This window comes from Ascaphus truei, chromosome 6 (genome assembly GCF_040206685.1).
Source record: "Ascaphus truei isolate aAscTru1 chromosome 6, aAscTru1.hap1, whole genome shotgun sequence".
Classification (NCBI taxonomy): domain Eukaryota; kingdom Metazoa; phylum Chordata; class Amphibia; order Anura; family Ascaphidae; genus Ascaphus; species Ascaphus truei.
In genome coordinates, this window is record NC_134488.1 from 54,643,897 (window position 1) to 54,668,243 (window position 24,347).

Here is a 24,347-nt window from a genome sequence, read left to right on the forward strand (position 1 = left end):
GTTTAAGGGGTTAATTGATATCTGAATGTAATTGCAATGTATTGGCTTTGTATTGGCTATGTATTTTGTGAGTAATAACTAGAGAACAAAGACACCCTATGGGCAGCACTCGTTGTATGTAATAATGAAATGGTGATAGACTTAAAATTAAAATACTTTAATTATGTTTGTTAAAATAAGTGTCAAAATCGTTGTAATAAATGGACAACTGACAGTGGTAACACAACACATAAAACAGACAAAAATACACAATTCTAAAACTGAAATCCAGGGGGAAAGGTGGAGATCCCACCTAGTCCTTGATTGTTCATCTCTGCTAATTAGCAGATAGGTGGGATCTCCACCTCTCCCCCTGGATTTCAGTTTTAGAATTGTGTATTTTTGTCTGTTTTATGTGTTGTGTTACCACTGTCAGTTGTCCATTTATTACAACGATTTTGACACTTATTTTAACAAACATAATTAAAGTATTTTAATTTTAAGTCTATCACCATTTCATTATTACATACAATGAGTGCTGCCCATAGGGTGTCTTTGTTCTCTAGTTATTATTCTGTTCTCTCCCCTTATTGCACCGTTGTTGATTTCACTTCATTATAGGCTGATGCGAGGGTCTCCACCCCTTCCCCTTCCCCCATTGTTGTATGTATTTTGTGAGAAAGACAAGGATGTTGCTGGCGATGGACACTTCGTATTGATGAGGTCAGTAGTACTTTATTTATTTTAATATGCTAGTTAATGTTTTTAATAATGGGCAATTAATCTATTAGCCATATCTGGATAAAAGTTATTTTGCACATTATTGTACTGTAGGTTTTTGGGGGGGGGGTGTATGTATTGAATGTATAGGCCAGATTTATTATTTTTACATTCAGGGTTTGTTCCGTGGTTCTGCGTGGGACCTCTGGAGACCTCCTGTGGTTTCCTCGGGTATCTCACGGCTACCAGGCTGGTGGTTCCATGGGTGACACATGCGGGGATGAAGCAGTGGCCTCACATCTGTGGGGGCACTGCCGACCCGTAGTCTGCGGTGATGAAGCTGTGTGGTCCCACTTCTGTGGGGGCACTGCCGACCCGTAGGTGCGGGGAATAGGATGTGTGGTCCCACTTCTGTGGGGGCACCGCAGACCCGTAGTGAGCACTCGTGAGTTCCCCAGACCCCCGTGGGAACCACCCGAGGCCCCGCAGACACCTGTGGGTCTGACCCGGGGCTCCCACACATCCTTGGGCCTACCATGGGGACCCAATTGTGGCCCACGGTGACCCAAGGAGACCACCTGGGGGCCATGGTGCTGGCGGGACCCACCAACAGGCCTCCAGAACCTGTTTAAAAAGGGCTGCTGGTACCTTGTAGGTCTGTCCAGGTGCCCCGCCAGCCCACCGGGGACTCGCGTGGTGCTGCGTTATGAACCCTGTATGTAAAAGAAAAAATCATGTATTTATGGGGGGGCACAGGGGGTGGGTAATGTATTTAATAAATAGAATTATGTTTATTGTGGGTCACTGTATTGTTTTTATTGTGGGTACTGGGCGGGGGGGTGTTTCCCCAACAGTATGTGGGTAGGCCTCCCTTGAGGGTACTGGGTGAGGGTGGTTAGAACTCACGGGGGGGGATTAGTGTGGGAGGGTATGTAGGCATCCCGAGTGGTGGGTGAGGGTGGGTTAACCCCTTAATGACTGTAGCGGTTAATAACCGCTATGGTGATTAAGGGGTTAGGGGACATTACTTTGTATGTTTTAATTTTTGTCTCTGTTTTGCAGCAGCGGAGGGGCCATGTGCAGGTGGGTAGTGGGTAGTGGGTGTGGGTGTGGTTATTTACATGGGATCCCCCTCCCTCTCCCCACATTTACATACAGTACACTGCACTCACAGAAACAGGCAGGGAGATTTAACCGACACAATAGGGGGAGCGGGGGCTTACACAGATTAGTCAAAGCAGGGAAGTTTAGCAGACACAATAGGGGGAGTTTTTTTTACATAGATTACAGTCAAGGCAAGGAAGTTTAACACACACACAATAGGGGGAGGGTTTTTTACATAGATTAGTCAAGGCAGGGAAGTTTAACACACACAATAGGGGGAGGGGGTCTTACACAGATTACAGTCAAGGCAGGGAGGTTTAACACACACATTAAAAATATGTATTTAATGTATTTATTGTTGATTCTGCCTTAACCCTTCATTGCCTTAGCGGCTATCAGCTATGGTAATGAAGCAGCATTTCTGTATTTTTAATAATATTGTGCAGGAGCAGGGGGTCCCCTGAGCATTCATTTCTGGCTCAGGGAACCCCCTGCTCACTGTACAATATTATTAAAAATACATAAATGCTGCTTCATTACCATAGCACATAGCCGCAAAGGTAAAGAACGATTCTTTATTGATGTGTATGTTTTATTCATACTGTAGATGCGCAGAGGGTCTCCGGAGCAGAAATGTTTTGGTTTTAGGTCCGGGCACCCCCTGCTCCCCGAGATACAGGCCCCTTTAGGGGGTGCCGGTATCCCTCTGCTTGGTTTACAGGCCGCGGTCACGTGATCGGGACCTTTAAATGCAGAGGGATACCGGCACCTCATAAAGGGGTCTGTATCTCGGGGAGCAGGGGGTCCCCGGACCTGAAACCAACGCGGTTCAGCTCCGGAGACCCCCTGCACATCTACACTATGAATAAAAATGTATTTTAAATGTATTTATTTATATTCATTTATTTATTTAGATGTATTTATTTATTTTTTGGGCGGCTGCTGTGTGTGAGTTTTTTTTATTGTGGGTAGCAGGGGTGGGTGAAGGGGGTATTAGCCCCAATGGTGGTTGTTTAGGGCTTGCGGGGGGGTAGCGGGAGGGGTGAACCCCTTCATGACCGTAGCGGTATTAACTGCTACGGTCGTGAAGGGGTTAAGTGCACCCGCTACCCCCCCGCAAGTCCTAAACTCACACCAATTGCCAAATACCCCCTTCACCCACCCCCGCTACCCACAATAAAGCGGGCACGGTGGGTTAACCCCTTCATTGCCTTAGCGGCTATCAGCTATGGTAATGAAGCAGCATTTCTGTATTTTTAATAAAATTGTGCAGGAGCAGGGGGTCCCCTGAGCATTAATTTCTGGCTCAGGGAACCCCCTGCTCACTGTACAATATTATTAAAATACAGAAATGCTGCTTCGTTACCATAGCACATAGCCGCAACGGTAAGAAACGAGTTTTATTTATATATGTGTTTTATTTATACTGTACATGTGCAGAGGGTCTCCGGAGCAGAAACATTTTGGTTTTAGGTCTGGGGACCCCCTGCTTCCCGAGATACAGGCCCCTTTAGGGGGTGCCGGTATCTCTCTGCTTTGTTTACATGCCGCGGTCACGTGATCGGGACCTTTAAATGCAGAGGGATACCGGCACCTCATAAAGGGGCCTGTATCTCGGGAAGCAGGCGGTCCCCGGACCTGAAACCAACGCGGTTCAGCTCTGGAGACCCCCTGCACATCTACACTATGAATAAAAATGTTTTTAAAATAATTTTTAATGTGCCGATGTTTGCGCAGAGAGAGCAGCGGATCTCTCTCTGCTGCAAACACATCTCGCCCCCGCCGGCCTATAGTATCATTGATGTGCATATACAGTACTGTATGTGTATGTTAGGGGTTATAGGGGTTGTTGTTATACAGTATATACTGTATATATACAGTATATACTGAATTACAATTCATGAATTTCTCGGCTTCAAAGACAACTGCTCGCAAACGCCCCCATGCATTTTTACACGGCATTGCAGTATTGCAGCCAGCGGGAATAAAATGCTTAAATCACGGGCGCGAAATAACGTAATACACTCCGGGCGAAAACGACACTAAACCGCACATCACCAGGATATTCTGAAATTCGCGGAACTAGCCGAGTTAGAATAAAGTTGGTCGCCACTGTAGTGTTAGGACCTGCATACTGGTCATGCCTTGAAGTGGCTACAGACTTATAACACCTTTGCCAAAGGGTTTAACTAAATTACCCTTACTCATGAGAATACTAACATTGGAGTATTTGTTTATGTATTTTGTCACATTGGATGTAGCATTGGGTATTTGTGTCTTTTGTTGTATACTTTAGGCCACGCTCAGTAGCACTCCCTTTGATACAAATATATATATATATATAAACATTTGAAGTTACGGTGGGTGAAAAAGGCAACAAAAAACCTCCACCGTTAGCATATAGCCAATAAAAAATATCACTTGTGAGCACATTCGCATGTCTTAGACATGGCTGCAACCCTGCCTTTCAACCATTATCACCTAGCATACAATGATCCCACTGCAGCAAGGGATTCTGCAAATGACATGCAAATGAGCACACAATGTATCACCTTTTGCCTAGAATATCCATTCACATGGAGCCCATTTAAGCAAATGCACCGATATTCACACAGCTTTTAAGCACAGCACAGGACTAGCAAAGCAAGTCAAACCACTCACAGACATGTCTCAACCTTGATGGGTATCATCAGTGTGAGATTGGTTTATTAACTCTCTCTCTCTCTCTCTCTCTCTCTCTCTCTCTCTCTCTCTCTCTCTCTCTCTCTCTCTCTCTCTCTCTTTCTCTTGTGGTGAGTTCTGTGGTTAGAGCTTCCTGGGATTGTGTGTTTATTCATTTTAATTTTCAATTAATTAATTCAGTTGTTTGGAGGTTAGTTGCCCCTCCTCCCAGGGTTGGTTTAAGCTCACACCACCAGAGATAAATGATAATTTGTACAGGTTGTGTTAGGACCTACATACTGGTAATGCCATGAAGTGGCTGCAGGCTTATAACGCTTTGGGAAAGGGTTTAACTAAAGACCCTTACTCATGACAATACTAACATTGATGTATTTAACTATGTGTTTTGTCACATTGGATGTAGCATTAGGTATTTTTGATATTAGTCCACTAGGTGTCACCCTTGCAAACAGTATGTAAATTGCAGAATAAGGGATTCAACACAGACCATTGTGATACTGTATGATTTGCTTACTCGGTTTATGCAATATGCATATATATTTGCCAATATTAAATTGCACTACTCTTATGGTTACTACAGTATTTATAGTACCATAAGTGGATATCTAAACAAGCTATTCCCAACTTATTGGATACTTATTATGTTTACTTTTATCTTTTTGGCCTTTGAAGACATCATCATTATTTTGCAAACAAAGAACAAAATAAAAACAATGACTTTGACAATTTACCTGTTAATATTTTGGTCCATAATAGCCTTATTTCAAAAAAGGTTATATATAAATATATTGTAAAAAATCTAGAGCATTTGGTTACGACTTATTAAATACTTCCTATACTGTATGTTAGTAAGAATAAAGAAAGTATTGTTTTAAAGTAATCAAAGTGTATAAAATAATCCAAAAAAAGAAAATTGCTTTGTGAAATGAAAGGATTAATTAAGTGTTAACCACTTCACTGTGTTACAGATATCTATGTCAATTTTTTTTTTCCTACGGTAAAAAGTCTAATATTAAACGTGTAGAATCTGTTATATTAATGTTAGAAATGTTTGGTGAGCTATAGAATACAATAAATATGTTATAGCTAACACAAAATAATAGCCTGCTTCTAATGGAAAAAGTGGATTTTTTTCTCTTAACAAATTTGTGTAACTAATTAAGATAATAAACAAACTAGTTTCTAATTTATGAATCCGTTCAGAAAATGAATAACTTCCTACCGCTAAAATGTTTTTGCATAACGCTAAAGATTTTCTTGCTCAGGCTAATAATTTCCTAATTATAACAGGTTGAATGAAGACGTGACAGAGTCCTGTGCTTTGTATAATAATTTCCTAACTGTAATTACTTCCTAAAATGTAGTAATCAAACATCCACCATTGTACCAGAGTTGCTTTATTGCCATATTGGTTCACTCTTAATGCCAGAAGGATTTAACACCTTTAGCACTATTGTGGTTAATGGGGAATGTCTGATTTTGCATTCATGGTTCCTTAGGTATATTGAAATAACATATGTAGCTGAGTCCCCCTCCTTACCTCCAGTGATGGGGTAGCTGCCCTGCTGCTCAGCTGATCGGCGGAGTTCCGCGGGATCAGGGAGTTAGCAGGAGCAACCATCTTGTAGAAAGGCGCGCATGCACAGTGTTTCCAGCGCGGTGGCCATTTTGGATGGCTCCGCACAGGCTCCGCAGGACTACGAGTCCCAAATCCGTGGGGGGGAGGGTTCATCACATTGGCTGATCCAGCCAATAGGATGCAGCCTTAAGGAGGAACAGGATATCCTCTGCGGGCAGAGAGCCCACAAGTCAGTCTGACTGAGGTGGCAAGAGAAAAGGTAGTGTCCAGGAAGCTAGTAAGCCCCTTGCAGTATTGTAGGGAAGGCCCCAAATAGGGATCCTCCCCACATTAGAATAGCAGCTGTACCGGTGGATGGACGTCCACGTAGGAGACGGCCTAGGACCAGGCTGCACATGGCAGCACAGGACAAGGATCATCCGGCTGGAGATTGCACCACGGACCGCAGCCTGGATAAGGTGTGAAGGGAGCTGTGTTGGAGGCCCTGCGGCGTGGGACCTGATCCAGAATCCTCATCTTACTGTTCCCTGGTCAGGCCTGTGGCCAGCGAAGTACCAACGTGCACCTACACATCACAGGGGGGTAGCGCTACCTCACATTTGGGTGGGACTGCTTGTGTGGACACCGGGGTATAGGTGCCCAATGCACCCTCAGTACTTTGCAGGAAAACCACTCTGGGTGTAGGTATTGTTGCATTAGTGAGATGATGTGATATGATATTGTTATATGCCATTACAGTAAAGACAAGTTATATATATCTGGAGTAATACTGTTTATTAATGTTTTTATTGGTTCCTATGAGGAGTCATCCCGCCAACGCTGGGATCCCTCATATGTGGAGGCGCTGCACTACGAGAGAGAGCTCACCCCTGGCTCCCAGAGGCAGAGGCTCAGGCCACCTGTGAGCCTCCATAATCGCCCACGGTTTCCCTTGGCATAGGGAAAGGGGGTTACACATAAATGCTTTTGTACTGTTCAGCAACCGACTTTTGTACTTGAGAGGCAGTGAAGAATATATTTCATTTTAAAACAAATGCCTATCCGGTAGTGTTTCTATCACACGAAAGTGCATAATGTGGACTGTGAATGTTCTTCAGTTGCACAGAAATACATTATGTCAACAAAAAATACAATTGTAAAAAAAACTGATTCCCAGGTATATTTTTGGGGTATCCAGAAACTCTGGAACCCCAATACCTAGACACATTCTGACAAGACTTTCTTCATAAAACCCCCCTTGAAACTCCTAGCAATCTCTGCTTGCTGGTACACCTGGAAAGGTAAAATACAGAAAATTATTTATTGTGGCATAATTATATACATTGCAGATACAATAAACAGGTTCAAGAGCTGACACTCTAAAACCGCAAATATGGATCAGAGGTAACCAGCCGGGTATAATACCTTTATTGATGGCCTGGTTACCCCCTCACCGTCACACCTCCCTCATCGAGATTAAAGCTCGGTGGCAGTCACCATGTCCGGTGGCTCTACCAGCCTGGCACTTCATGAGGACATTGGCTCACAGGGAATGTCCTGTCGGGAGAGTCAATCCACATTGCCATGCTCGCTGCCTTTCTTATGCTGAATTGTAAAATCAAACTCTTGCAATGCAAGGCTCCAGCGAAGCAATTTGCCATTCTCCCCTGACACCCTTTGTAGCCAACTCAATGGGTTGTGGTCCGTGATCACGGTGAATGCCCTGCCATACAAATAGGGCTGCAGTTTCAGCAGAGCCCAAACAATGGCCAGGTATTCCTTCTCAATAGTGGCATAAGCCACTTCTCTGGGTAGCAGTTTCCTGCTCAAGTATACCACAGGAGGTTAAACCCCCTCCTCACCCACCTGGCTGAGTACAGCACCGATACCATAGTCCGAGCCATCGGTCTGCACAAGAAACTTGTTTGTGTAGTCTGGTGCAGCCAGGATAGGAGCACTAGCCAGTGCAGTCTTCAATGCCTGGAAAGCCTTTTCACAGGCAGGAGACCAGGCTACCAGAACTGGGAGTCGTTTCTGCTTCAAGTCAGTCAAGGGTTTAGCAATGGCACTGTACTGAGGGACAAACATCCTATAGTAGCCAGCAGTGCCTAAAAAAGCCATGACCTGCTTCTTGGTTCTAGGAACGGACCACTGCACTATAGCCTCTACCTTAGCTGGTTCTGGCTTAAGGTGCCCACCACCAACTCTGTGTTCTAAGTTTAACACTTATACCATACCACTAGACACTTTGCAGGCTTTGGTGTCATCCCTGCTTCCCTGAGCCTTTTCAGCACCGCAGCTACATGCACTAAATGTGAGTCCCACGAATTACTGAAAATAGCAATGTCATCTAGGTATGTCCTTGCAAGACCTTGCATCCCTTCCAGCAACCTATTGACCAGGCGTTGGAAGGAAGCCGGGGCATTCTTCATCCCAAATGGCATCACAAAAAATTCATAGAGGCCACTTAGAGTTATGAATGCTGACTTCTCCCTAGCCTCTTTGGTCAGAGGGATTTGCCTTCATCTAACTGTACAACATAGTTGCACTCGTTCATCTTTCTGAGGACCGTGTACGGTCCAGACCAGGCAGCCATTAATTTATTCTGCCAAGTGGGCTTCAGAACAAGTACTTGCTGTCCTGGGATGAATGTTCTGCTACCGGAATTCTGATCATACCAAGTCTTCTGCTTGGTCTGAGCTTCCCTGAGATTAACCTGTGCCAACTCCATAAACATTTCTAACCGGTCCCTGAGATCTACCACATACTGAAGCACAGATGCTTCAGTATTGGTAGTCTCCCCTTCCCATACCTCACGAAATAAGTCAAGAGGTCCCCATACCCTGCGACCATATAGGAGATCGAAGGGAAATTATTGCGGTACCTCTCGGTATGCAAACAGCAAGTGCTGTAAGTGAATCTCCCAGTGCTTCCCTTCAGCCTCTATGAAAGCTTGGAGCATCTGCTTCAGGGTACCATTGAACCTCTCACATAGACCGTTTCTCTGGGGGTGGTAAGGGGTCGTGCGCTGGTGCTTCACCCCGCATGCATTCCATAAACACTGTAGCAATTCACTCATGAATTGCGACCCTTGATCAGTTAGAATCTCACTAGGGAAACCTACTCTAGTGAATATAACAATCAATGCTTTTGCTACTGCCCTAGCGTCGATGGTGGCTAGTGCTAAAACCTCAGGGTACCTGGTGGCAAAGTCCACCACCGTGGTGAAAATGTAATGCTTGCCAGACCAAATGGGAATCATGAAGGGTTTCACTATGTCCATAGCCACCCTATGGAAGGGTTCCCCTATTACCGGTAGTGGATTCAGGGGTGCCTTCACATGATCACCCACCTTACCTACTCGCTGGCAGGCATCATAGGAGCGGCAGAACTCTGTCACTGCCCCTGATGCCCCCAGCCGGGCACTCATCCAGGTACCCCCCCGATGCCCCGCTAGTGGTATGGAGTCAATGTTTACCTTCCTGATAAAATATTTTATAAATAAATAAACATAGCCACACATAATGCTACACATTATGCTACAAATAGTGCATTAGTAACCCAAATCATTTGTGCCCTAAAACCTGCACATTTACCTGCTAAGCCCTAGGCCACTCAATGCCTGCTAGGAATAGTGATATTACTAAGTAAGTTGGAAAGACTTCAATAAGGTTTGTCACGGGAGACCACTACTTTTACACCGAAACCACCAGGATCACTAGCACCAGACAGGACAAGGTTGTTGAAAAAATGAGGTTTATTCTGGCACCCCAGCAGACAAAACAAAGATGCACAAAACAAGTGTGACGGGGAAAGGGTTAACCAGGCTTATAATAAAGGTCAAGCCCACTTGGTTACCCCTGACCCGTGTTTTGGGGTCCTAGAGTGTCAGCTCTTGGGCCCGGGCATTGTGTATGCATTACTGTGACTGTGTGCAAAATATGAGAAAACTGTAACACATTTTAGCAGCAGAATGTGTATATTTTACCACACATAAGACAGTCCACCATATATTACTGTACATAGCAAATTAGGAGAAAGGAAGAGGCACACAAATTGTAGTGGAATCAAATGATTTCAAATGTATTAATGCATCAGAGCTAACAATGGTAACGTTTCAGGACAAGCAGTCCCTTCCTCAGACCAAACACCTTGGAAGGGACTGCTTGTCCTGAAACGTTACCATTGTTAGCTCTGATGCATTAATACATTTGAAATCATGAGATTCCACTACAATTTGTGTGCCTCTTCCTTTCTCCTATTTTGCTATTACTTTGGATCCAGCTTTGGGACGCCAGGATCAACGGAAGGTGAGCACCAAATGTAAACTCCTTGAGAAATTACTTCTTTAAAACAGTGGTGTGCCACCTATAATCTCTTTTATATTACTGTACATAGGTATAGTTTAATGTGTATATATGTTGATGCCCTGTGAATGAACTGGGATTTCGAAGTCATGGCTACCACGCTCGGTGCCTATGCGTCCCTGAGACAGCCAGGACTTGAAAGCCTCAGAGATCCCAAAGGTGTGAACCCTCCTGTTAGAAGGAAAAGCTTAAATAGAGTAACCATATTATTTGTTCAATGGGTCCCTGTCACCTAGATCAAAGTCCAACATGTTGGCATAGGTGTGAAATATAGCACAGTTATCTACACAGGGGGCCGAGCATCAAAGCATTTCTTCACAAGGGGGTTATAGAAGGCCAGGGGCGTGGCTACAGAAGGTATGAAGTGAGTGACCTTATTAAATATGAGAATATCATGAGACGTCCTCTGCAGAATATGATAAAAATGACATGTGTATCGGTGGGACGAAGTCGCACATGATGATTACTGACACGGGGGGGTCTAGCAGGTATTAAGAGATACATATTAATATTTCTCTTCATTTTTGGATGACGCGGTTCTGTTTAGTATCATTGGGACCGGCATGCGTGCCGGAATGTATTAATGTGTCTCACGTGTCAGGAAGTATTACAGAACTGAAGTTATGAGTACATTTAGATATAAAAAGCAGTTTTTAAATGTCCTTTGGGTGTGGAGTTTTACTCTGGTGTAAGACTGTCAATCTCACCACTGATTTACGACAGGGAGGCATTATGTCTCCAGGGAAGTAAGCTTGGCTAGATATACTAAGCGGCTGAAATGCAAAGTTGGCACATGCTCACAGCATACATTGAAGCTTCTGTCAGGCTACCTGAAGTACTGGCGGAGCATGCCCATAGGGGGTTGGTTCCAATGCAGTGATTCACTGCAGACTGACAGGATGGACTTTTGGGAATTTTTAAAAGGTCATGCAGTCCGTCAGAGAGTTAGTTCCATCTAAGAGTTCCATCTAAGTTTTTCATGAGTTCCATCATCAGTTCCATTTTGTGTGATTAACCTGAGATTCAGTCCCATTTGATAAGTTCCAGCTCTGAGTAAATTGCCTAAATTTCTCAGAGGCTAAGTGACCAGAATCCAACAGCAAGAGGCCACAGGAAGGAAAAGTAGCTGGGAATTATTTTGCTGTGTCTTTGCAACTAGAAAAGATTAGTTTTGTTATCCCAGTTTCCAAAGTAAGTGTGTCTTTTTCCTGTAATTTGTGTAACATAGTTTTGTACATTCGTTATGTGAATAAAAGCAATTTATTTTTATCTCTCTGCTTTTCTCAATCAATGATCCCGGTAATTAAAAGCCTTAATAAGCTTGGTTTACCATGACAACAACATACAATACAAACTGGGGACCTGGGGAGTAGACTCTAGCCTCACTAGGTGTAGGGGCCTGCTTCAAGAAGGCTTGGTCTGTCCGCTTCTTGTCCAGGATATCAGAGTGCTGATCACACAGCAGCCCCTCTGACATGTATCTCCAGCTGGTCACAGTCAAGATCAAAACTCCTTCACAGAATGTCACTCAGTCTCTCAGATGGTCCTCTGAGGGAATCTCTTCTCTGATCAGCAGTTTCTCTTATATATCACCCTGTGGCTATCCTTTACATGGGACAGGGGCTGCTGGCCAATCAGATCAAACCTGATTGGCCACTCTTTCACACTCACCCAATGCACAACCAGATAACCCTCTGACAACAGAAGCCGAACCAGATGCCCCCAGCCACACTGATGCACAACCAGATGGCCCTCTGACAACTGAAGCAGACAACACTTCCCTTGTCCTACCAACGTCCTCCTCTGATCGCCCAGCCTCTTAGAGTGAGAACACGTTTCCACCCTCACACCTTTTGTGAGCCTGAATTCCATAGGTCACATACTAGAATCTTTAAGTAACTACGGAAGAATTTGCAACACAACACAGCAATAAAGGGAAAAATGGAGGCAAAGTTGGATCAACTTTAGGAGAGAATGGAGGTGATGGAGAGTGGCATGGGCAACATTGACAATGACATTGCTGGGCTCTATTATTTTATTCCTGTCCCTCCCCCTGTATGTGCGACGCAGGAGCAGGAGGGTGACCTGTAGGAACGCCATCCACCACCTGCACCTTCTTCACCGGAATTGGCCTGCACGCCACCTAGATAACGCACACCACCGGAGGAAAGCATCCTATCAGACACTGTACCCTCAACCACTGACAGAAGCGCACCACTTCCACCAACACCCACTGCACCCAGGGGTGTACTGGTGCAAATGCAAAGCCCCACAGACCATCTATCCTCGTCCAGTGAATTAAGCACACCTGCAGCACGACACGTAGCACCCAGGAGAGTATAGATTGAAATGCAACTCCATCAATGCACAATCCCAGACATGACGTTAACAGACCTCCCGCAGAGCATACGGGAAAAATACTTTTTCGAGAAGCGCTGGAAAAGTTACCATACTAGCCCTTCTCATTATGAAACACCATGTCAATTATGAGCTGTATCTTGAGTGGTTTAAGGTGGTTAATTATGATGGCAATAGGGGCAAGAAAGAACTGCCTTTGTAATTGTGCAGAAACATTATAGACAAAATAAAAAGGCATTTCATTATTACCCCGGTTCTTTTCCAAGCTGTGAAAGACAACATAAATGCCTTTTGAAGGCATAAAATGTGTCTTCCCTGGAACACCCACGGCTATGGGGACGAACACTTGTTGAATTAATTTCACAATAATCAACAAAAAATTTACTAGGATTGTTTTTCATCTAATAAAAAAATAAGTTTTGTTTTATAAAGTGTTCACTGATTTCATTGTTTTAAAATGTTTTTACTCTTTAGCAGTACATTTAATACACTTAGTACTGTACATAAAGTACTAAGGTTTTCTAGCCCTCGTTAGCATGTAACATGCTGTACCATTCAGCCTAGCCCTTGTCCTCATGTAACATGCAGTACAGTGAGTGTCACTCAAGATAGCTCTTGTCAGCATGTAACATGAAGTACATGGAGTGTCACTCAACCTAGTCCTTGTCAACATGTAATAAAAGGTACACATTCGGCCTAGCCCTTGTCATCATGTAACATGCAGTACAGTGATTGCTACTCAACCTAGCCCTTGTCATCATGTAACATGCAGTACATTGCGAGTCACTCAACCTAGCCCTTATCAGCGTGCAACATGCAGTACACATTCAGCCTTGCCTAGCTCTTGTCAGCATGTTTTTTCTACAGCTAAATGGGAGGGGCACAATAACTCACTATCACCAATTTAAGATTCTGGCTGGTATAGCATATAACGCCACATATTGAATTTCTGCCCGCCTTCAGGTCTCCCTTCACCCAGGTTAAATCGCAGATAACACGCGTACATTTCTTGGGAAATCTCACGTAAGGGACAGGCTTGGGTCAGGAAAACCCCGGATACAAACAGAATACATCTGTATGCTTGTCGCTTGAACAGTGTGATTTACCAAAAGTCACTGGCCGATACATTCCCCTAACTGGATATTTATTTTGTGGCTTATTCACACTCCCTTAGCCGTTCTGTTACATATATACATGTGTAGCCTAGTGCCCCAGGCTATGTGCTTCGTGGCCCTGGCATGTAAGTCCTGGTAAGTGCCATGGTTAAATCCCTTTCACATTGCAAGGATGTGAGTCCATTGGCACACTAGCTAGATTGTTGCCATAGTCAGGTGCAGGCTGGATGGCAGTTAGGAGCATCATTCCTAGGGGAAGGTGGGTGTTAAGGGGTCACACGTAGTATGGTGTGACAACGGGAACTCCTCTAACACCTGTCCAGTTTGGGGCAGGGTCACTAACCCCTCCCCAGGTATATAAGAGTCTCCTAACCCAAATGTAGATGTGACGATTCTAGGATGTAGTCTGCTCCCCAGTGAGTGACGTGGTATCTGCCTTACCCCATCAGGGGGTAAGGGGATAGCGACTAATCTCAAGGGCCTCAAGCCCTTGGGGGGCCGAGTCAGGGAATAACAGTGATGCGAGGGAAGATATTCTATGATAGTCAGTGTAAGACATACCTCTCTTGCAAGAGATGGATCGGGTCCTGGCCTGACAAATAAAAGGTGAATCGTTCCAATTCTCTGTCATTGCTGGAAAAGGGGGTTCCTGTGGGGAATACCATCTGCCTTTGGCAGCTACCCTACAGGTTAGAGATGCTGCACTGATGAAGTACCAGCCTGTCCGGTTGCTATTCCCACTACCCCAGCGGAGACTCAGGTTTCCTGGCCTAAAGCAGGTGAGCTAACCAGCACCGGTATACACGGAACATGCAGATCTCTCGTAAGGTAGGGGGGAGGGGAAGGGTGTTACACATGTATATGCAGAGAATAAATAAAGGTATATCATTTACACAGTACACCATTCTGCTTTTTCTCTAATGCAGAGATCGTGAGCGGCGGTGCAGCTGCCTTGGAGAAAATTATGACCAGTACTGCAAAAGTCTAGGCACGAAAATATATTAAAGGCACATTAAAAACAGTAAGAGAACACTCTTACACATTTCGCGTGGTCACACACGCTTTATCAAAGAGTACGGTACAAAACCGATCGATCACAAAAATACCCATAATTCCTCTCTTCACTCGTAACGTATCGGCATTTCCATCCAATAGGAATCATCACGCCCCTTCTCTCACGGAGAACTAATGTAATTAAACTAATAGCCAGCTGAGAGACACCATGCAAAATGACATGATGTAGGGGACCCCCAACCAATGAGAGCCATCATACCTCTTATCTCATAAAGCGTTGTTAAAGCTGGTTATCAGCTAAAAAAAGATTGAAAAAAGTATGACAAGAGGAAGGAAAGAACTGGGCATCTTGAAAAAGAGACATATAACCTAATGGGGCAAGTGCAAATATCCCACAAATATATACATATAAACCAACACATAGAAAAATCGAAAGCACTGTCCCATAAAATATTGACCATTGCTAAAACACTATCAAACTTGTAGTGATTTAAAATAAAAAAAGCAATTACTGTAGTATAAATCCTCACAATATTTGAACCATATAATGACTAAGAAAGAAAAGAAAAAAAAAAGAGAGAACGTAAAAAACACATCATCATGATCATAAATCATTAATTAAATGGACCATTGTATATCTTGTGGAGACATGTCAAAGGAAGTTTTAGACCAATGCACGATGGGCATCCCTAAACGATCCTAAACATTATTATTTGTATTATGTTTATTAATGTATTTATTAAAATTAATTTGAGTCCCTATCTCTAGAGCATTGGTCCTATGATAATTATTGTATCACTGAACTCTAAACAACTTTAAATACTATATCTCTTGTATGAGATCATAATGATGACCTCCCATTTAGTAGTACATACATATGACCGGAATAAATGGAGGAACCCTGAGAGGGGGGGGGGGTGAATTAAGTCATATATGATGAAAAATTACTTATTTAGTGCAAAAAATGCTGCAATTCCCAACCAACATTTATGCCGATTGGGGCCAGAGTATCCAAGGAAACACCCAAAACATCTCTCTTTTATTTAAACTATTTAGTCTATCTCCTCCACGTTTTGGAGTCTCAGTGTGCTCAATTGCCATGAATCTGAAGTTCGCAAGTCCACCCTGGGGACATTCTACAAAGTGTCTTGAAACTGGATGATTTAAATCTTTATTTCTAATAAACCTCACATGTTCCATCATTCGCTGTTAAATGGTCTTATTGTTCTCCCTACGTATCCTTTAGCACATTTACACCATATGTAGTACACTACAAATTGTGTATTGCAGTTAATGAAAGATCTAATTACATAGGGATTTTTCATTTTCTTTACCGTAAGATTTTTCCCGGATAAGCGTACCTGCAAATCTTGCAAGTACCACATCTAAAGAAACCTTTTGTTTTATTTAGGGATACTGCTGTATTTGCTGATGAGAAGAGACTGGGGGATAGATGGTTAGCCAAAGTTTTGGCTTTTCTGAAAACCATTCTAGGACCCTTCTCAATAAATGGAAGAAGGTCACAATCTAAACTTAAGACTCCCCAATGTTTGTTAATGATGTTCTTAACTTGTTGGGCCTGGTTACTGAATTTCGTTATGAAAAAAGGTGTTGTGGATTCATCATTAGAACCACTATTTTTCAATCTTTTCTTAGATTTATCTCCACACGTTGAGCTAAGACTATCTCTATCCAACTACAGAGCATGTTCAAAAGCATTTCTTACGGTTAGATCATCATAACCCCTATCTTTAAACCTCTGCATAAGATTTTTAGAGTGATGAATGTATGTCTCATCTGAAGAACAAAGTCTCCTTAACCTAAGGAATTGACCCTTCGGTAGCCCCTTAATTAGGGGCCTGGGATGATTGCTGTCTGATCTTAAAAAGGTATTACGTGAATTGATCTTCCTGAAAACCTCCATCTGGATGGTACAGGATAGATCAATATACAAATGTATATCTAAATAATTAATATTAGTTGTGTGACTTTCAAAAGTGAAATTTAAATTGTTGTTATTCAATATATCGATGATTGTACCCAATGTATCACTATCCCCATCCCAAATTAGGATGAGGTCATCGATATATCTTTTAAAAAAGATTATGTGATTATGAAATACATTTTTACTACCATAAATGTGAGTGCTCTCCTAAAAACCCATAAATAAATTTGCATATGATGGGGCAAAAGACGTTCCCATTGCAGTACCCTGTGATTGAAGAAAAAAGTGTGTGTCAAACATAAAATATTTGTGAGTTAACAAAAACATAATAGAATCCACCAAAAATGTTTTTGGTGCTCCAGACAGATCTGATTTATGTAAATAATATTGGACAGCAGTCATTTCCTGGTCATGGTCGATAATACTATATAATGATGAGACATCCATCTTACTGTTTTTAATGTGCCTTTAATACATTTTCGTGCCTAGACTTTTGCAGTACTGGTCATAATTTTCTCCAAGGCAGCTGCAACGCCGCTCACGATCTCTGCATACTGGAACCCCTTGGTAGGAGCACGCCGACAGACTTCAGATCTCCACATGGTCATCAGTGAGTAATTTCATTATTATATGCTGCTCATTTATGTGACCTCAATACCATTTAGTTCCTATAGCCACTTGACACCCATACAGGATGTACCTATTATAGACAATTGGGAGTCTACAGACAGTGGGATTCAAAGGATTTTAATAGTGGCATATCACAGTATTTATGGATGTTGGAGTTCTGAGTTCAATAAGGCTGCTTTGTTTGGAAGGATTATGAAGATTCAAATGCTTTAACTTGCATATTTATTACATGGACATTTCCTGGCTAGCATCGCTAGGGGTTAAAAATCCTCTACTTTCTCCTGCTTTTTACCTAACAATAATTTTATATGTATTCCTTTTTTAGATACTGTAATTCAGGTAATTGATAACAAATGCTTATGTAGAAATATTCTCACCGTATTCTTCAAGATGTACAATGCAACAGGGTTCTTACTTTCATGTTCCCCAGTTTGTGGAATTATATCAACTGCACATATACAAAAAAAAAACAAAGTGAGTCAATGGTACCATAATTGTTTTTCAATGTAATTGTGATATTGCATGGTTACCCAGATCTTACATAGGATCAGTGTTCTGGCGATCAAGGCTACAGTTTATAACAAATATTCTGCTCAGGATCATGACCTCGAGTGGGGCAGATTTTAATTGTTTTATTGATTTATATCCCTGTGTCCATTTTCCTTGTGAACTTGGGCAAGTCACTTTATGAAATATATCTTTCTATTAATAATAGATAGATAATATATCAATTATATCTAAAGAAATGTACAAAACATTTTCATTGTGTTAATTTGTGCCAGTAGTATATGTATGAATCTTCATTCTAACATACTGTATGGAGTGGATCATAAAGGAGTAGAAATAATGCCCCCTCAGACCTGGCAAATTAATTTCATGCAATAAGAGAGGGAAACTGCACTACTGTAGCTATACGCACAACCTATGATACATCTCATTGTGATATTGTGCTGACGATCTCCTCCCTTAACTCCTCCTAAAATCACTCTGCAAATAGCTCAAGTGGAGCATAATTAGCACAAACGAGTCTGACACATTAGTGCAAAGTGACGCAGGCTCAAATTTATGGAATCTCATGGTAGAAATTCGGAATGGGTTTCTATTCCTCTCGCCTATTCATTCAGTACGTGTGATCTTTTTTCTACTTATTAATGTGCATTCTCTTCATCATTGTCAACTGGTCATTTATGGTACCTTCATGCTTCAGAGCATCTTCTTCATTTCTTTCAACATATTCAGATGACCCATGTTTTTCTAACTCATGCTTCTCTCTAAAAGACAAGAATGGTTTTCATTTTGTATGTTAAAAAAAATCTTTGTTCACACTTATAAACATAGTAATTTAATAGCAACCCATTATTATCTTTTCTCTCACCATCTTAGCAAAGCACAAGAAGTTTTGTGCCAATAGCCACATTGGCAAGCAATTTGTTTCACCAATGCTATTTCAGGAAGATATACTGTACTGTAGAACTCAGCTTGTCGTTGACATTAAAGCATCAATCCCCTCCAGCCGCCTATACAGTATGTGTTTACCTCATACAATGCCAATATTCTGCTTTAAACAAAATGTAAAAAAATATTTGTCTTAAAAACTGGGATTTTCCTAATCTCTAGCTTTGAACTTTACCATAGTAACCAATAGAATGCACTAAACTCTGGAAAGAGCTGCATTTTAACCTCCCAGACCTACAGTATGATTCCAAACGCGTATATCTCCTCTATAGATCATCAGATTAAAAAAAATAAAAATAGCATTGAAAAAGACAAGAAAAGATCTCTGAAAAATAATACATATTCAAATGCATAAAAAAGGTTCTTCACCAAAGACTGCTGCTTTAAATGCATTTAGCATGTTTGCATTCATTTATAATGTTTTGTAAAATTAGTTAAAAAATGTAATATCTGTTCAATATTGGTGTCATTTGTGACTTTTCATTCCCTATTCGATATTTGATGCAGGATGGATAAATACAGTAGATCTCACTGAATCTCATATAGGTTGACTACAACATTCTTCCAAAATGAACACAGAAAAATGTAATTCTTATACATGTACATACTACATACACATTATATATACTGTATATACATGATTCCCTGCAAGATTAATGTAAAATATGACAATTCATAGTGATAGCAGCACCAATTAATGACATGAAACCTTCTCAAACCAGCAACTATCCCTACACTTTTGAGAAATCAATATGGCTGCTGGAACATTCACACTCCCATGGGTAGTAGGAAGCTGCATGGCCTTGTAACATGATAGTATGGGGCCTATTCTAGTAGCTTCGATGACTTTGCTGCTATGCGAAAGATGTGGATGTTCCCGCCGAACGGTTTGTCATTGTGTTATTCTGGTATTCTGAAAGAATCACAAACCATCTGAAACCGGGAGGTAGGATAATGCCAATACCGCTCAGCGTAGCAGCAATGTGATCTCAGCTTTTTTCTAAGTTATCCCCCTGCGATCTTCTCGCAATCTGAGCTACATAGAGAGCTGCACAGAGAGGGCTGCCTTTCCCTGCACAGCTCTCACAGGCGATCACACTGTTTTATTTAAATTTGAACACTAGTGTGCGGGAGCAGGGGTCTCCGAAGCTGAACTGCATTTATTTCAGGTCCGGGGACCCCCTGCCTCCCAAGATACAGGCCCCGGTATGGAGTGCCGGTATCTTCTAAGGATTTAAGTGTCCCAGTCACGTGACAAGTGAGATTTTAACATTGCAGAGGGATACCGGCACCCCATACCAAGGCCTATAACTCGGGAAGCAGGGGGTCCCCGAGGTTGAAATCAATGTGGTTCAGCTAAGGAGACCCCCTGCTCCCGCACACTGGTTTTCAAATTTAAATTAAAAAAGCTTAATTACCTTAGCGGCAAGCCGCTAAGGCAATGAGGGGGTTAAACATGAGCACCCTGTTCATTGGGGGCAGAGGGGGTGGATGAAGGGGGTAGTTGCCCCAAGGGTGGCTGTTTAGGCATGCCAGGAAGGTTGCGGGAAGAGTTAACCCCTTTACAACCATTGAAAGGGTTAAAATTACTAGTCTGTCCGCCATGTTGTCTGTTTTCCATTTTGTGAGATCAGCTTTTTAAAACAAGAAACTTTGTAACTGTTTTGTAGTCAGCAAGAATCCTTATCTTTTCTTGTAAGATGTTTGTTTTAAGTAAACAAGCCACAGCTAGGACCCCAGAAAGGTAAATACAGACGAGACCTGCTTCAGCAGATAACAAGCTAGAAAGACACGTATACCTTAAATCTAGTTTTTACCAGTAATAATGCTGACAATCCTACTTTCTGTTATGTACCAGAAACGCCTTTGTGAATGCCTATAAAAAGCTGCTCGCAGCCATAATAAAATTAGAAGTGAGGATGCAGAACTGCCTTGTGTCTGAATCTTCATTTCTCCGAACGTTCGTGTGTCCATTTGCTGGGAGCTCGTGAACTCAGGGCGATTGCCAAATTCTCCTCGGGTTGAGTATATTCATGCAGTCCTGACCAAGAGAAAAATCTGTCTCCTTCAACCATAGAGGTGGGAACAACTATGGTAATTAAGGGGTTAAGCACTCCTGCTACCCATCTGAGAGGCCTTACCACCCGCCCTTGGGGCAACTACCCCTTCACCCAATCCCTCTACCCCAACAAACATTAAAAAACACAACAACTCTACTTCCCAACTACTCTACTCCCAACAACCCCACCCTCCAACACATACAGTACAATAATGGGCAAAATTAGTATTATCCAGATCTGGATAAGAGTGCATTTGCCCATTCAAAATAAAACATTATCCAGCCAGCATAACATAAATACAACTTCTACTTACCCCTGCTAGGATGAAGGCCATCCTCATCACCGTCCTCCGCATCCATGTCCTCTGTGGGAAGCAACAGTACAATCAAAAAACAAAGTAATGGCCACTAACCTCTTAATCATCTTAGCGGTTAGTAACCGCTATAGTAATTAAGGGGTTAACCCCCCTCCCCTGCTACCCACCCAAGCGAGGTGAAGAGGGTGGCCTTCATCCTGGCAAGGGTAAGTAGAAGTTTTATATCCTGGCGGGATAATGTTTTATTTTGAATGGGCAAATGAGCTATTATCCAGAAAATGATAATAGTAGTTTTGCTAATTCCTGTACTGTAATGTAATGGTTGTTGGGGGAAGAGATGGTGCTCATTCATTCCCATTGGGGTTATCTTTGCTCTAATTGAAGGCATAGGTAACGACACTGGCAATGAATGGGTGTATTGGCTACAATTGTGTTTTCATTTTCATTGGGTGTAGCGGTGGTGGATGGAAGTGGTATTTGCCACTGCCCCACAAGGCTTAATCACCCACCATGGGCTAAATACCAACTTCACCCACCCACGCTAACCACAATAAACTGGGCACTGGTACTTAACCCCTTCATTGCCTTAGCGGTTAGCTGATAAGGTAATGGAGCTGCCTGTATGTGTATTTTTATTGCATTGGATTGAAGCTGGGGGTCTCCGGAACTGGTACAGCTAAACCCCGTTATAACGCGCCTCGTTATACCGCGATTCGGTTATAACGCGGTTTTCCCGTGGCTCCCGTTTTTTTTAAAAAAAAAAAAAAAAAAAAAAAATTTTTTAAAAAATTTTTTTTACATTTTTTTTTTTGCACACTGCACACACTCACTGCACACACACTGCTCATTGCTCACACTGCCACACTGCACACACACTGCACACTGCACACACACTGCTCATTGCTCACACTGACACACTGCACACACTCACTGCACACACACTGCTCATTGCTCACTGCCACACTGCACACACACTGCACACTGCACACACACTGCTCATTGCTCACACTGACACACTGCACACACACTGACCACACTCACGCACACTCACACACACTTACGCACACTCACGCACACTTACGCACACTTACAGACACTCACACACACTCACACACACACACACACACACACACACTTACACACACTTAGACACTCACACACACTCACACACACTTACACACACTTACACACACTTAGACACTCACAGACACACACTCACACACACTCACACACACTTACACACTCACAGACACTCACAGACACTCACACACACTCACACACACTTAGACACTCACAGACACTCACAGACACTCACAGACACTCACACACACTCACACACACTCACACACACTCACACACACTTACACACTCACAGACACTCACACACACTCACACACACTTACACACACTTACACACACACTCAGACACTTACCCACACTCACACACCCATATACACACACACACTTTCTCTCCCATATATACATACACACACACTCTCTCACTCTACACAGACGGGCCGCGACCAGCACCACCACCCGCTCCCCCCCCTCCTCCCGCGCAGGCAGCGGGAGCACCGGGGACAGCGGTGGGGAGAAGAAACCCCCCGCTACAACCTCCATGCAGGCAGCATGGTTCTGAGGTAAGCGGCGACCTGAGGGGACATCCCCACTCCCATCTCCTGCCCCGCGGCCTGTCCCGAGGTGACAGGGGGAAGCGGGGACAGGAGAGACATCCCCGCTCCCATCTCCTGCCCCGCGGCCTGTCCCGAGGTGACAGGGGGAAGCGGGGACAGGAGAGACATCCCCGCTCCCATCTCCTGCCCCGCGGCCTGTCCCGAGGTGACAGGGGGAAGCGGGGACAGGAGAGACATCCCCGCTCCCATCTCCTGCCCCGCGGCCTGTCCCGAGGTGACAGGGGGAAGCGGGGACAGGAGGGACATCCCCGCTCCCATCTCCTGCCCCGCGGCCTGTCCCGAGGTGACAGGGGGAAGCGGGGACAGGAGAGACATCCCCGCTCCCATCTCCTGCCCCGCGGCCTGTCCCGAGGTGACAGGGGGAAGCGGGGACAGGAGAGACATCCCCGCTCCCATCTCCTGCCCCGCGGCCTGTCCCGCGGTGACAGGGGGAAGCGGGGAGCGGAGGGACATGCCCGCTCCCATCTCCTGTCCCGCGGGATGAATATGCGCTAAAGCGCGGCGGCCATTTTTTTTTCTCGCGACCCCGTTAGTAACGCGGTGGTCTCGGGGTGGACCCCGAGACCCGCGTTATAACGGGGTTTAGCTGTATTAATGTGTTTCCGCTCCGGAGACTCCCGGCATTAATTCGATGCAGGAAAAATGCATTTATTTTTACTAAGCCCCACTCTCAAATCCCATCCCACCACCCTTGGGGTGGCGAGATGAGATCTTTGATAAACTCGCTACTTCAGAGCCCTGAGGAGATTCTCGAGGCTACTAGAATAGCGTGATTTTTTCAAAATAGTGCTATTTTGCTTTCTTGAAGCTCCCGCTCAATGTGTTTGAGCAGAAGCGAGAATGCTAGGGAAAATACACTCCCCGTATGAGTTTGGCAACTCATCTGAGCTTAATTAATAGCAAACTTACCAAAATGTGCGGGAACTGCTCATAAAGCTCGATGAGTTGGTTATCAAACCTACTAGAATAGGCCCCTATGACTTGCTATTGCATGACTCCGGCAGCCATTTTAAAAAAAATCTCACCTGCAAACACAAAAGTAAATTTTTCAGAAACGGGTTGATCTCTAGAGCTTGGAATATTGCAGTTCTGCTCTGGAGGACCTCTCAATTTAGATTATAATAACAAATACAATTGGGTGGACTGATGCTTTAATAGCCTTTTTATTACAAGCCAATGAGACTCCTACAGTACATGTGAAGATTTCAGATTCAAATTTTGATGGAACCTTCCCCGTTCTTAGAAAAGTAAAATCCGTTTTCACATTTAGCTACCCCTTAGCGTTTCTCTTGTTGTCCACTGTCTGGGGGTTGCAGTATTTATTAAATTGCGATAATGCTGATCGGGGTA

General features: G+C 43.4%; 1 protein-coding gene across 1 annotated transcript in view; it reads right to left on the reverse strand.

The window, feature by feature from the left end:
* HEPACAM (hepatic and glial cell adhesion molecule) overlaps positions 1 to 24,347 on the reverse strand; it is a 122,307-nt gene that overhangs the window by 10,820 nt on the left and 87,140 nt on the right. Inside the window, exons 5-6 of the mRNA XM_075603161.1 lie at positions 18,667 to 18,743; positions 17,850 to 17,920 (exon numbers count right to left, since the gene is read on the reverse strand). Of these exons, the coding sequence (XP_075459276.1) occupies positions 17,850 to 17,920; positions 18,667 to 18,743 (148 nt within the window). The remainder of the gene's footprint in view (positions 1 to 17,849; positions 17,921 to 18,666; positions 18,744 to 24,347) is intronic.